Below are 14,870 nucleotides of genomic sequence, written 5' to 3' on the forward strand. Positions count from 1 at the left end.
AAATAAAAATAATATAATAAAACCTATAAACATCGTTATTAAATAAAAAAAAACTAATTAGCTATAATAAAGTTCATAACTCTTATGAAAAAAAGTCAAATAAGAAAACCTAGCCTGAAATTAAAGAAAATATACCATGCAAGTCGAGTTTTACAAAAAAATCAGAAAAACCAGATCCAGCCTGGATTTTTCTGAAAACTTTAAAAAATTTAAGCTATTCTCAATGTTTGTAGGCTTTTTTTAAAGTTTTGTAAGGCTTTTTTTGAACAAAAAATTATGTTATATTTAATTTCAGTATAAAAACACTTAAGATGAAAAATTATTAAAATTTACCTTATCTAAAAAAATGAGATAAAATAAACAATTAAATACAGCATTAAGTTTTGGAATTGTTTATAACGGACAAAAGTTAATATGTGTTTACAGAGAAAAATTAGTTGACCTTAGTATATATTGTAAAATTTGCATTAACTCTTTATTTTACCATTAAGTACAACGTTTTTTATTATAAAACTAACTCGAAGTACCATAGTTGTAATAGTTACTTGGATTTAGGGACTTAGGGACGTAGCTAGCTTGGAAAAGTTACGAATCTGCAAAATAAAAAGAGCAACAGGGACGGCGCATAATAAAGTACTAGAGTGTATAAGGCAGTTTATATACCTCTAGTGTTACTGTGTTTGATATTAAATAATTCAGTTATGTAAAGCTTAGAAAATTGAAGTATGAGAAATAACTTTACACATGGCAGTTTATGTAAAAAGAATGTAAAAGTTTAAACTTTTCAAATAGATATAACTTTTTTTTTTCAAAATAAAACTACTCTGGCCCTGCTCGAGTTTCCCCTGCTCAAGTTTCCCCTGCTCAAGTGGTTCCTGCCCGAGTTGTCCCTAATTAAGATAGTTTAATTTGTTTCAAATTTAAAAATTCTATATTTTTTAAAAATATTTTTACAATGCATTGCTTTTTGATAAAAAGAATCTGAGCTGAGTTAAATGGATATATTTTTCCTGTTGTTTAGACACAAAAGTGCTATAAGTGTTTATATTTTAACCAATATATATCAGGGGGGTAAAACTAAGTATCAAAAAATACTAAAAGCTAAGAAAGCATGGTAAAGATTTGAAACAAAAGTGTGTTTTTTTTTGCATTAAAGTATACTTTTTCTGCATATTTAGAAAAACGTACCAACCTATGTGCCTTGTGTGTATTAATTTATTTTCATACCAGCTAAACTTGCATTTAATTAAGGAAATATTGTTGTTTTTTAGGGTTGCTAAAGGTATTCAAAGGATGGTCTAAACATCTTCCAGACTTTTAAAGCTTTTTTTATTGGATGTTAGTTTAGAATAAAGACATGTCTTATTAACGAAACTACTGAAAAAATGTTGTAAAAACTTTAATTTGGTTCATAGAAAATAAAATTGTAAATAAAACAACAAAAGTTAACTTTTTTTATCTAAATCAACTTCATTGATTAACGTGTAAAATTTGTTTAAAATTAAAGGATTTTAGTGACTTTTCTTCCAAAATCAAGTTTTTTCTTCGTTTTTACAAAATGACTTAAATTTATTTTTTTGCCATAATTACCAAGTACCAGGTTTTTCGATAAAATCATGTTTTTCAGCAACTATTGTTTTAAAAATGTAGCTAGAAGGTTATTTTATAAAGATTAAAATTTTATACTTTATACTTATTCTATATAAAGTTAGTAAATAAACTAAAAATAAATTAATATTTTTATAGACAATGCAAACAATTGAAGTCCAACTAGTTTATTAACAGTGTATTAAATACACTCAATGCCGAATAAAAAGTATTTCCGGCTATTCTCACTAGTGGATACATAGCAATAACTAGAAATACAAACTTGAAGTTTAAAGTAAAAGTAGTGATCAGAATACACAACTTTTTATTACAAACAAAGGTAATTGAACGAAACTATTTAAATGAATAAATGTGAAAAACAAAAATTAACTACGAAAGTTATTTATACTTTTACTATATAAGTTTAAATTTTTCTTTTGTCTATTGCTATGTATTAACAGATGAGAATAGCTTGAAGTATACTTTTATTCTTAATCATTTGTTAAATTTAGTCTTTAAAGTAGTAATTTAAAAGTTTAAACCAAGTAAGAAAAAACTATAAACTAATTTTAACAGGTTTGTTTTTTTGGCCGTCAAGATTTTCCTGTATAATGAAAGCTCGGTGACTAAAAGGTCTTTATCCTTCAGTTTATTGACCATAATTGCGTTATTAAGACCAAGAGAGCGTTCATATTTTTATTTTCAGCTTTCAAACTAGTTGAATATCTCATAAAAGTTGTTTACCTTAAATTAATGAAGATACCAAAATGTTTATAAAGTAAAATGGTTTATAGAAAAAAAAAGCAAAATTAAATACCAGGAATATATAACTGAATACAGCTTAAATCTTGAACTTTAATGCTTTAACTTAATAAAAAAAAGTAAAACTTTTTCATTCCCCCCAAAAAAAAACCGTGTGAGCTAAAAACTTGTGCAGCTGAAAAAAAGTGGTGAACACAACCGATTTAGAATATAATCAGTAACTACCCTATTGATGTTCTTAATAAAATTATTAGAGCAAAATAAAAACCTTATTGTTAAATACTGTAGTATAATTTTATTTTATGAAAAAAAAGCACAAGTACTATTATTAAACATAACACATTTAAGAAAAAAATTCAAAAATTTGTGCAAAAGTAAAGCAATTATTCTTATATGTTTTTGAATAAGCTTTACTTTAAATTAAGTTTTAAATTTTACTGTATATAACTTTCTATCAAAATTTTAGTAGTAAAAAACATTTTTTTAAACTAAATAAAACTTTACAAGGTTTAAAAACAATTATTAAGGCTTCAAGAGTCCTGATACTAAGAATGTTCTACAATTACTTAAAAAAACAATAAATCGTACAGCACTTTTTCCTAATAAAAAAGACTTCCCTAGTAAAAGACTTGCAAAGTGAGTCGTATAACTTAACAGTGAGTTCAAAATTTTCATTTTATAAACACTTTAGCTTTGATTAAAAGTTAACAAACAGGTAACTTTACACTGCAGAACTTTAATAGACTTTTAGTTACTTCAAACGGTTCTTCTGACCATTTGTCTTCGTCAACATCATAAATTGCTATATACGGTGTTAAATTCTGCATATTGTATATTTTACTTCCTATCGACAAAGCTTGGTTTACATTCAAACGTGGGGAGCTGTTTAGAGTGACAAACTTGTTACAAGAATTGTCAAAAAACTCACATGAAGTAACGTCGATCGCAAACAGTTTACGTTTAACGACAACTAAACTGAAAAGGAACCTTCCTTCCACCATACTTGGCATTTCGCACCACTTGTCAGAAACGACATCGTACGACTCTGACGTATTCAAGGTTGTCAAACTGTTGTCCCTGCCCCCGCAAACCACGATTCTTTCTTGAAAAACTGCGCAACCTGCGCTTTCTCTCGCTTCTCTCATTTTGGAAATTTGCGAGCATTCCGAGTTTTTTGGATCAAACTGCAAGCAGGAGTCGAGTTTATTCGGTGATACATCAACGCCTCCGAATATGTATATTTTGTCTACAAACGCACAAGCGCAAAATCTTTCCCGCCTCTCAAAATCATCAGCCACTTCACACCAACAACCAGTAACGGGTGAATATTTGTCTACAAACCTTTTATTATTTTCTTCGAAATATCCAAAAAAATAAACTTCTCCTTTAAGGCATACTACTTGTTCATAAATTCGGTCTTTTTTTATAGGAGGAAGGATATTTACTGTAGAAAAATCACCAATATTAATTTTTGTTACATTTTGAGCTTCCCTGTACAAGTTTCTATCAAATCCGCCAAAAACTACAATATTAAATGCTTCTTGGCTACAACATCTACTTTTGCTTAAACTACTTTTGAAAAACACTTCTTTATTTTTTAGAACTTCGTCAACTGATTTGTTGCTTCTGTTTAATGCAAAGTAAGATGAAAACTTATTTAATACATACTTCAAAGAACTTTCTGGTAGTAAAGAAAGACGAACTTTTGATAACATCTGTTCAGCAAACTTAATACGATTCTTAAAATTGTAATTTAGCCAATTATCAACAGCATTGAAGACTTCAAGTTCAGATGTTATGAAAAGTTCTGAGCTCGAAAGTATTTTCAAAAGGTGGAAGACGTCTAACTCTAAAAGGTTTTTAGAATCAACAAGCATTGTAAAAGTGCTTGCTATATAGCTATACGTAGCTTTAGAAAGACTTGAAAGTTTGAATACCTTGAAAAGTTGTAAATATAAAAGTACATTTTTAGGGCTTAATCTATCTTTAAACTCTTTGCTTAGTTTACTCTCTACTTTTACTTCAGGAAATATTGTGCTCAACTTTACAATGTGACATTTTCGAATATCGTCTATATTCGTTTCAGCTGAAATTTTTTTATATTTTTTTATTTGATGAATACTTTTAACACTTATAGTATTTATTATAAGTTAAAATTTTTCGTCTAGAAAAATGAAGATTCAAAACATTCTTATTGTATTAAATAATGTATTGAAAAAGTTAACCTTCGATTCTTAAAGCTGCATATAGAAAACATTTATATAATTCGTCATAAATTTGTTTCAAAATGATAAACAATAGTGTAATTATAAAGAATCATAAAGTTAACTTTTAAACACTTTCTCTATGAAAAGTTGGTTTGAGTAGCAAAATTTACAAATATCTATAGTAAAGAAAATTCTATTAAAAAATGAAATAGTTTGAATAATAATTATAAAAGTTTATAAAAATTGACACTTTATTCGAGAATATAAAGTTTTGAACATAGTATGAAATTTATTTTAAAAAACGATTAGAAAGTTAAAAGCAATGTTAACAAATACATCATCATAAAACGCCTAAATTTTTATTGACATTTGTTTTTGCTTGTTTATAAATATAAATGTTTGGAAACAAATTTGTTTATCAAGTTTTATTATTCAATTAAACTAAAGTTTTAAACATTAATCTAACCAAGATACTACTACTTGCATTTTCTAAGCACGTTTAAACTATTTTTTATTAAGCTCAAGTTGTACGTTAACTCTAGAAATAACATCTACTAACCTTTACTAGCGAAGTCATTGTAATCAAGTAAAATATTTTTTATGCGGTTTGCGGAGGTTTTTGCACATTTGTTCGCGTAACAACGCCTGGTAGATATTTGGCAAACTGCAATAAAACTTGGCTCCTTTTGATGATCATCTTTGAAGTTTTTCTTTTCCATGTTAGTTCTATTACGAGCAGTTTTTCCGAAAATTTTTAGTTATATTTTTTCTTAATATTAGATAATGTTAGATAACAAATTAAACGAAAACGTATTAAAGCATTTAAGTATAAAATTTGCGATGTTTTATATGTAAAATATTTCAATGCCAAAACATAAACTAAGTACGTTCCAAGTAGTGTCTCCTTTTTGTAGAAATACTAAGTCGCATTGAAACATTTATTAAAAAATTCATACATAATAAAAAAAAATTAAAGTTTAATAAAATGATTTTCTTTATATTAAAGTTTTGACAACATGAATTTAAAATCTAAATACTTATGAAGTTAATGTAAATTTCACAACAAATTAGTATTTCAACGTAATAGGAATGAAAGCTCATCCGAAAGCGCATTAAGCATGAAATTCCTTTTTGTAAATGTCTAAAATGTTCAGCTGAGTCAGGGCAGCATAAATAGTAAGCGTCAATAGCTTCAACCGTGTACAATTTAAAAAATGGTTTTGATTTTAGTGCGTTTTTGCTTCTATGACGGCATAATGGTAACAAAAAACAGAAAGCAAATAAAGCGAAAATTTATTAACCTTGTGAACTAACTTTATACAAAATTTTTATTAAAATGCATAAAAGTTATCAGATTTTTTGTGATAGTTTGTGCCAGAATTAGAAAAGGGTATCAATTTTTAGTCAATCGATCTAAAAGTTGCTTAAAACCAGATAAATTTTATAAAGATAATTTGATATTATGTTAACTAGTAATTTTTTTTTATTTAATTCACGAAAGTCGTAATTTTATAAACATCAGGGGCATGTCTAAGCTTTTTCAGTTTGGTAACAATTTTTTTTTCTTAGGTAATCAAGTTTTTTTTAGCTTTTATAAAACATTTTTAGAATGGCGTAAGTATTTACTCAAATGTTAACGAATTTGTTGTAAATAAGTATAAATAAAGTTTGTATATTATTTATAATAAAATTTTAATAGTCATTTATGTATATAAAAATTTAATTTAATACTATCTGATTATATCAATGAGCTCACTATTCTAAATGAAAAGAAAGTTAAGTTATTAATTTTAAATAGGTAATATAAGATACATCAGGGTTTCCTAAAGTGGACCAAGTGGCCCCATAGGGGGGCATGACAGATACTCAGCGAGCCATGTGCAGCAAAGGAACCAAAGGGGGTCATTAGGACATAATTTGAAACTTACGCTAGATATTCTGGAGCTGTTGATGAAAAAAAAACGTCTTAGGTGCTGTTAATAGCAGTTTTTTGAGTAATCTTGTTGAAGGGGGCCTTAGCTTTTATTCTTTCTTTAAAGGGTCCATTTGAAAAAAGTTTGGGAAACCCTGATATACATGAATCACTTCCTAAAACTTGAACACATTACACTTTGCGTTGTCTATAAAAAGTTTCCACAATTTACTTAGTAAAGAGCCCTTTTATAAATAATAATAATAGTGCTACATAATTATTCTATTTATTACGGGTTTTGATTTGAAAAAAAAATTACCTTGTAAATAATAATTTCACCAAAACAATCTTGTTTTTACACAGATAAAATTATAAAACTAAATAGATAAAAGAATGTAAAACTAAAAAAAAGAGACAGGAAAAGAAAAGATGTAGGGTTCAAATCATCAATACTGTTAGTCTGTAAAAACTAAAATAGTTTTTATTTTTAAATATTTAGAGAAAATTTTGAAGAAAATAAAAAACTTTAAAAAATACTCGAGTAAGTATTATGTTACAACTGTTTATCTAATATTAAAACAGTCATAAAAATTTATTATAACAAATTGATAAACAACAATAGAGAAAAAAAAGATAAATCGTTCAATAAGAAACAAACGTTTCCTCTGGCAATTTTGGAAAACGTAGGGGAGAAAACGTATTTTACCAGACAACGTTTGAATGAGAAATATAAAAAAAAGTGTTCATCGGACTGTGTGCAAACTAGCTAAAAAAAACGAACACACAAAATCACAGTCAACAGTGCAACAAGATGATAGAAATTCCATCCGGTACAAACAAATACAAACCATTGAATTTACAAAACTAAATACAACCTAAGAAAATTAAAGCAAAAAGTAAAAATATTTTTTTTTAATTCTTAAAGAATAAATCTAAACTTAAAACAGAAATATGCATGTTGTTGCTAAAAAAAAGCTTTACTAATACTCAAGTCTAGTACGAATTGCATCAATAAAAGAACTGAGGCAATAAATTCATCAACCATAAGAACAACTTTCATTTTAAGATGAAAAGCAGCCAAGACTTATATAATCGTACAATATACTAGTATGACACAGTATCTGACTTTAAATTAATTTAAAGTTTTTTTGATGTTTCATTACTGCTTGACTTAAGTTAAAAGAAAACTTTGATAACTTTTAGTTATATTTAAATTTTGATATGTTGCATTAAAATAAATAACTTAAAAAAAGTTAACTTATACTTCACACTATTTAACATTAACAATTATGAAAGTTTTGAATACGTAGCATCTTATTTTTGTTTATGTTTTTATGCATAAATAAAATTTTGTTGCACAAACAATATTGTTAAAGTGCAGTATGATATTTAGTTGTTAACTGACAAGGCAAAGTTTTTTATCACCGAAACCGGTAATAAATATAAGAGGTAATTCACACATTTATTTTTGTTCAAAACGTGAATAAAAAACTAAAAAATTCATAAGTTTAAAACAATAAGCAAAGAACTTTTAATTAAATTTAAAAAAAAAATTAAACAGTATTTGTTACATTTACAGATATTGTTTGTGTAATAACTGTAGATTGATAAATAGTTCGAAACAATAACTAGCGAAAAAGTTAAGCTTTTTAACAAACACAAGTTATAAGTTTTAAATAGATAAATAAATTAATAGATAAAAAAACTTAAAAAAACCATGTAAATAAAATATAACTATTTATAGATAATTAAACTTAACTAACAAATTTTCGAATTTTAGTATACGATAGTATCAGAAATTTTAAAGAATATTTAAAACATAAAATAACAAGAAGTTAAATACCAAACTTAGTTTTTTTTTTAATATCATTCTACCGATGTCTTAATAGATATTTAAAATGATAAGGTCAGTTTTCGTAAACTATAAGAATCAAACAATGAAAAAATAACACAAAATGTGTGTTATAAATGGTGCGAAATGTCAGCCTATTAAGAAAATTGAAACCTTTCAGAAACTTTACTAACTACTTTTATTATTTTAGAAAGTAGTTAGAATATAACAGGGGCGTGTCTACACTTTTTTCAAAGGGCCTAACAATTTTTTTGTTTTTAACTTTCCGCCTAAGTACGCATTTCTTAGGTAGGCACTGCCAGTTAAGTACAAAACATTTAGCCGAAAAATCTGTGTTTAAAATGCTTTTTTCTATCTAAAACATATAAAAAACATATAAGTAGTAATAGAAAAATGTTATACTTTTGTATTTATTACACTGTGTTAAAATTAGATAAATTAAAACTAAAAGAACAAGTAAAAAGTTATGAACTTACAAATTGTATTACAAAACTCAAATCTGTTATTTGAAACAAAAATAATACAAACATAACTAACTTACTTTATAAAAAAATTACTTTTTTATCAGAAAACAATATTATAAAATAAATAAAACTAGAATAAATTTTCATAAAGAGAACTTCAATTTTGAATTAAATGTTAGTATAGAGGTCTTACATATAGAGGTATGTGTCTTACAAATTTTTCTTTTAAGTTTTAAACTCTTTACAACTATATATCTATCTGTAATAAAAAAATTTTTTTTCAAGTAATTTAATCTATAAAAATTGTAATTTCACTAAAAAAATGTTCAGACTTATACAACTAAATTAAAATATCTTGATCAAAATTTATACTGGTTTTAATTTTTATAATATTGTTTTCAGATGAAAAAGTTATTTTTTTATAGAGTAAATTAGTTTTGTCTGTAAGACATTTGTTTTAAATAACAGATTTGAATTTTGATATCCAATTTGTAAATTCAAAACATTTAAATAAAACTTGAAGAGAAATTAAATTTTGATTTAAATGTTAGTATAGATGGAGTTCTTAAAAAATTTTCTTTAAATTTTAAACTCGTTACATTAATATACCTATTTAAAAAAAATCCAATAATTTGATCTATAAAAAATGAAATTTAACTAAAAAAAATGTTTAGACTTATACAATTAAATTAAAATATCTTTAAATTTTATTTAAATGTTTGCCTGATGGTGCAGGGACCCTAATGATGGTTTTGAATTATCTGAATAAGTTTAAACTTTCGAAAATTAAGAATCAACTTTGTGGCCAACAGATATACAAAAATAAAACAACTTAAATAGAAATATTAAAACAACATTAAATGATAAAAGGTTACATTGCCAGGTGGTGTAGTTCTCTTAAGATGATTTTGAAAACTCTCTGAGTTGAACTTTTCAAGGTTTAAACCCAGTTGGTTGACACATAAACAAATAATATAAATGCTTAAGTAGAAACACAACATTATTATATAACAACATAACACAAAAGCTTTACACAACATTAAAATACACAATGAATTAAGTAAAACAATTATTAAGTGATTATTTTGGACATTTTTTAAGTAAAATTGTACTTACTAGTTCAAAATCAATACTTAATGAAAAGTTATTTAAACTAAGTAACAATTTATGATAGAAACTAAGAGCATCCCAGTAAAGAATTACCTATAAAAAAATGCTACTTTAAAACTTTTACCTATTATGGTGCCACAATTAAAATTTTATTTGAAATCTATTTCAGCTGGTCAAAAACAAGCATTTTTTGTTACTGAAACTTTTTAATCTTTCATTGTTATAAATTCAACATTCATTCAACATTCATTATTCAAAGTTTATCAAATAACCGAAAAAAAAAGTCAATAAACAACGTTTTTAGTGATATTCTAAAAATCTTTTTTTCTTTTCTTTTCTTTTTAGGGTGTTTACAAGAAACAGGAAACCAGTCAAAACACGCCCCTAGAATATAGTAAGTAATTTTTATATAATTTTTAATAATTAAAATTAATAGTTAGTAATTTAAGCGAAAAATTTCAGGACAATCAAAGTTAATAATTTAGTTTGAAATGTATTTGCATAATAAGTTACTCAGGTTGATACTCTTTGAGCCAAAAATAATATTGTTGGTGAACAAAAACTGTTTTGTTTCATCCTGAGTTTAAAAAAATCTTAAAAATGAAAAATTTTCAAAACTAGTGTAAGTCAAGATGTTTAACAATTTAAGTTTTAGAATAATAAAATACTGCTAAAAAACCAACTATTTCTAACTCTAAATGTAAAAAAATTTTCCTGATATTAAAAAAAAAGCTATTCTAAGTCAACCTGAGTTTAAAAATAAATCAATACATCCGGCATTTATGCTTAAAGATCAGGCAGATTTGTATTGCTGAGTCAGCAAAAAAGAATTAAAGCTTTATTTCTATTTTATCTGTACCCTTATACCTATTTCAACTTACCAAAATACAAAAACAATTAATGAAAAACAAGTTTTAATAACTAAAATTAAAAATAACATGAAAAAAGTTTTTTCTTTTGCTAACGTAGCAAACATAAAAATCTGACTGAATTTTAAGTTTACTAGCAAATTATCTTAAGTTATTCTGAGTTGTCCTGAGTCATCTTTTTGTTTTGTAAAATTTTTCCTGAGTGTCCTGAGTAACCTTTGTTTGTGGTAACCCTGATATCTATCAAATATACCTAAAATTTTAATTTTAAATCATAAACTTGAATTAAACATTTTAATTCAATATTATTATCAGGTTACATATTTCTGATCTAAATTATTAAAAATTTTGTTTATTATTTAAATCTGCTATAGTAAAACAAAAAGAACTGATTATAAAAATGGTATAATACTCGAAATGTTAGTCATATAATTTTTATTTACAAGGTTTATTATTTAACTTTTTTTAGCTATATATATAAATATAAAATCTTTAAACCTTACAAGTAAATAAACTTAAATAAACTAAAACAAACTGTACACAAAACAATGTAATTTTTTAAACATATATTTTACTACATTATATAAAAAAACATTTGTACTAATATGTTTAACTGAAAATAAATGTATGATTAAATTGTTTTATTTTTGCTACTGGTAGAACAAAAAAACGTAGTATTTTTTTGTAAGTTTTACAACGTTTCATAGTTATTATGTAAATACTTAAAGATAATTTATAAATTTAGATTTTCGTTTCTGCATTTACTGTTCCTTCAAAAAAAGATAATCTTTAGTATCTTTTATGTAGAGGACGCAACTGAAAAAATACAGGTTTTATGTAAGTTAAGGCCAGGTTTAAAATATTGGATAAACAATGCATTGCAAATGACTTTGACAAACTAGATATATGGAAGTTAGCAATATAACACCACTTTCTTACAGTTACAAACTTTTATTCAATATTTTCAAAAGAACTTTATTAAAATTTTCATTAACTTTATCATTAGCAGGGCCAGACTTTTCATAATTTGTTTTAAACTTAATTAAAGCTGTTTAAACGAGAGAGTTGTTAAGCACGTGCTGTAATAAACAAAAAAAAAAGAAGTTTAAAAAGTGAAAGAATAACCTTAAGAAAAATTTGCAATGCACTTTTATGTATTTCTCAACTATATTTTTCCTTATTTTTATGTGTTTAAAATATTTGAATAACTTTTTGTGTTTTAAACATTTTTCTATTGTTATTTGTTATTGCTTTTATTAAATAAAAAATTTAATATGTTCAATAATAAAATGTACTTAATAGTAATTGAAAAACTAAAAATGAAATATGTTTTATGGATTGAAAACTTTTTTTGTGTTAACTTGACATTTTCATTTTAAGATGCTTGCTTAAATTGAATAATAAGTAACTCAATTTGTTTAAAATTTATAAAATTACTTCGTTCTACTAAGCGGTATTGTTAGCAATTGTTGACCAACCTCAACTACATTTTGTTATTGTTATTATTATATAAGATAAACTTATAAAGGTGCTTAATTTGATTTATTTCTACAAGAAAGCTTTTTTTTACAAGAATAAATAAGAGTTGTCATTATAATGTAATTGTTATATGTAACAAGTCATAAATTTTCTTTAACAATTAAAAACTAAAATTTTACAAACAAAAATATAAAGGGCCAATGTTTATAAATAAAAAATTTTCATATCTATGAACTTAAAACCAACTAATTTTTTCATCTTATTTATTGTAGCTTTATAAACATTTCACAAAGCTCAAAAAGTTTCAATTAAAATAAAACTGTAAGATTCACACTTGAACTTACAAGAAATTAAGTTTTTAAATTTGAAGTGAAAATTTTTAATATTGAAGAGGTAAAATTTAAAAACATTTGTAAACAATATCTAAAACGTTATAAATTTAAACAGCTTTGACAAAAAAAAACATAAGAAAATAAGTACTATTGTACTTAATATTAGGTTGTTTAATTGTATTGTAACACTATTCTAAATAATAATGTGTAAAGTTTAAAAACATTGATTTGCACTAAAAATATCTTTGGTTTGTGGGTTGGAAAAGCTTACACTCTGCAACTGACATTTTTTCTTTAACATTATTGTTTCATGGCTTTAAGAGGCTAGTCTTTCCAATCTCTTTCACCATAGTTTAAGTTTAGGAAAGTTTTAGCAACAAAATTCCATGCCTTTGCAAGTTGATCTAAAAATAAAAATGTTCAATTTTGGAATAAGGCTTTAAAATGTGTATAACAATTTTATTTCATATTGTTTAAAAAAGGAATTATATTGGCAATTGTAGTTTAAATGTGTGGAAATACATGTTTAAAATGTTTGTTCAAATTTTTATATAGCCTTAACATTCTAGTTTTATAAACAAGTTTCTGAAACTATGGTAGTCAAAGTTTCGTATTGATGATTATTATTTTAAAAATCTACAAGATCAAGCAATGCACTAAAAACTACTTAAAGATTAATTTTTTTAACATATTTCAGTAGATAAGTTCTCAATACATTTACTACTTATAGTAATCAGTAAATTTATAAAAAACATTTTAATATCTTGACAATACAAGCTTCTGCAAATTTCTAACATAATAAAATTAAAAAAGTTATACTTTGTTACTTTATTCTAAACATGGCTAAAATTTATAAAATTAAATTTAAAAACACAAAGTTAACGGGAAAGAAGGTTACCTTTAAACTCAAACACAGGTTCAAAAGATTTCAAATACTTTTCAAACACTAGCTTTGTAGGTTAAAAATTATCTAAAGTAATTTCAACTAAACATACCCACTAAAGATTAAAGTACTATTATAATATGTTATATACACAAATTATAACCATTACAGCTTTATTAAAAATAATTGAGTCCAAAGCAAAAAAATAAATTTTTAAATTCTTTATAAACTTGCTACTTAACAACTTTTTTGTTTTAATAAATCTAAATTTTGAATATGTTAAGTTTTACATAAAACTTTTTAACCAATTGATAGAAAATTTATACCATTTTTAATATTTTGTTAGTAATAAGACTTATGGCCTTAATACAGATTTAGCGTTAATAAAAAGAAACAATTAAATTTTAAAGTGTACTTAAAGATTACTACTTAACATTTCTTAGTAAATCGAAAACACTTAAACTGTTTCATTAAAATACTAATTATACATCTTTATTTAAAAATTAAATTTGTCTCAATATATAAAAAATTTAATAGTTAATAATGTTTATTATCGATAGAACTTTTTTAATGCAAGGTGTTGCAAGCTAGATCTAAAACTAAGTCGTTTAATCTTAAATTCCTTGTAGTAAGTTGCGAAGAAACCATTTAATAAAGAGCTGTAGAAATATGGAGACAATGGCAGTAAAATACAGACTGATCAAAGTACAAAAGACAAGCAAAAAAATATACTTTTAGTCTGACATAAATCATAATTGTAAAGTTAAATGAAGTCAAAAGTAATATTTAAATAAACTATGTCTCTGTAATAGTGTGTTTCAGTTAATAATATTTAAAGTATGTAGAACACAATTGAAAAATTAAAAACTTTAGCTTTTAAATAGACGTAACTGTTTTGAAAACATTAAAAGTTGAAGTAAAGTTTTTAGAAAGCATATATAAATAAAACACTAACTAAAATAGTACCTTAACAATTAAAGCAATTAGAAATAGCCTTTAAATAACTAGTGTAATAATCGCCATACACAAGTATATATAAAGTATACAAATGTGACCGTTTGATCTAAAACCTTTGTCTAAACTTTAAAAGGTTGTTATTATCGTAAAATAAAATGTGCAACTGTTTAAAACTTTTAAACTCTACTTCTTTCTTATCTATTTGTTTTTCCTCATAATTTATAATTTACAATATATGAAAAGTTAATTATATATTTAAATGCAGTGTTGTTTCTTTTTCTACTTATATCAATGTGGTGGAACCAAAGTTTTTTTTTACATTATAAAAATAGTCAAAAAAATCAATGCCGAAAGTCAACAAAACGGAAGCTTTGACTTTTGTATGCCGTGAAACAAGCTTAAATTAACAAAGTTTGATCATACCAGTTCAATCATCAGACCCTAAGCTTTTAGTAG

General features: G+C 24.7%; 1 protein-coding gene across 1 annotated transcript; it reads right to left on the reverse strand.

Annotated features, from left to right (window-relative positions):
• Window positions 1-808: 808 nt before the first annotated feature.
• On the reverse strand, window positions 809-5,275 carry LOC145841262 (kelch-like protein 7). The gene is made up of 3 exons (XM_082948627.1): window positions 5,116-5,275; window positions 3,124-3,871; window positions 809-890 (listed from the first exon to the last, which is right to left on the reverse strand). The coding sequence occupies exons 1-3, from the start codon at window positions 5,273-5,275 to the stop codon at window positions 809-811; spliced, it is 990 nt and encodes a 329-aa protein (XP_082804753.1).
• Between the last annotated feature and the right edge of the window lie 9,595 nt (window positions 5,276-14,870).

Source organism: Thalia democratica, chromosome 7, assembly GCF_965202585.1.
Source record: "Thalia democratica chromosome 7, ktThaDemo2.hap1.1, whole genome shotgun sequence".
NCBI classification, from domain to species: domain Eukaryota; kingdom Metazoa; phylum Chordata; class Thaliacea; order Salpida; family Salpidae; genus Thalia; species Thalia democratica.

Bases quoted from the DNA above. Each gene is read 5' to 3' on its own strand.
- LOC145841262 (XM_082948627.1), bottom strand. From the start codon at position 5,275: ATGGAAAAGAAAAACTTCAAAGATGATCATCAAAAGGAGCCAAGTTTT. The intron at 3,872-5,115 runs GTTAGTAGATGT...TTAATATTGTAG, and splicing joins CAATGACTTCGCTAGTAAAG to TTTTTGGCGGATTTGATAGA. The intron at 891-3,123 runs GTCAGAAGAACC...TATCTTAATTAG, and splicing joins GATGTTGACGAAGACAAATG to GGACAACTCGGGCAGGAACC.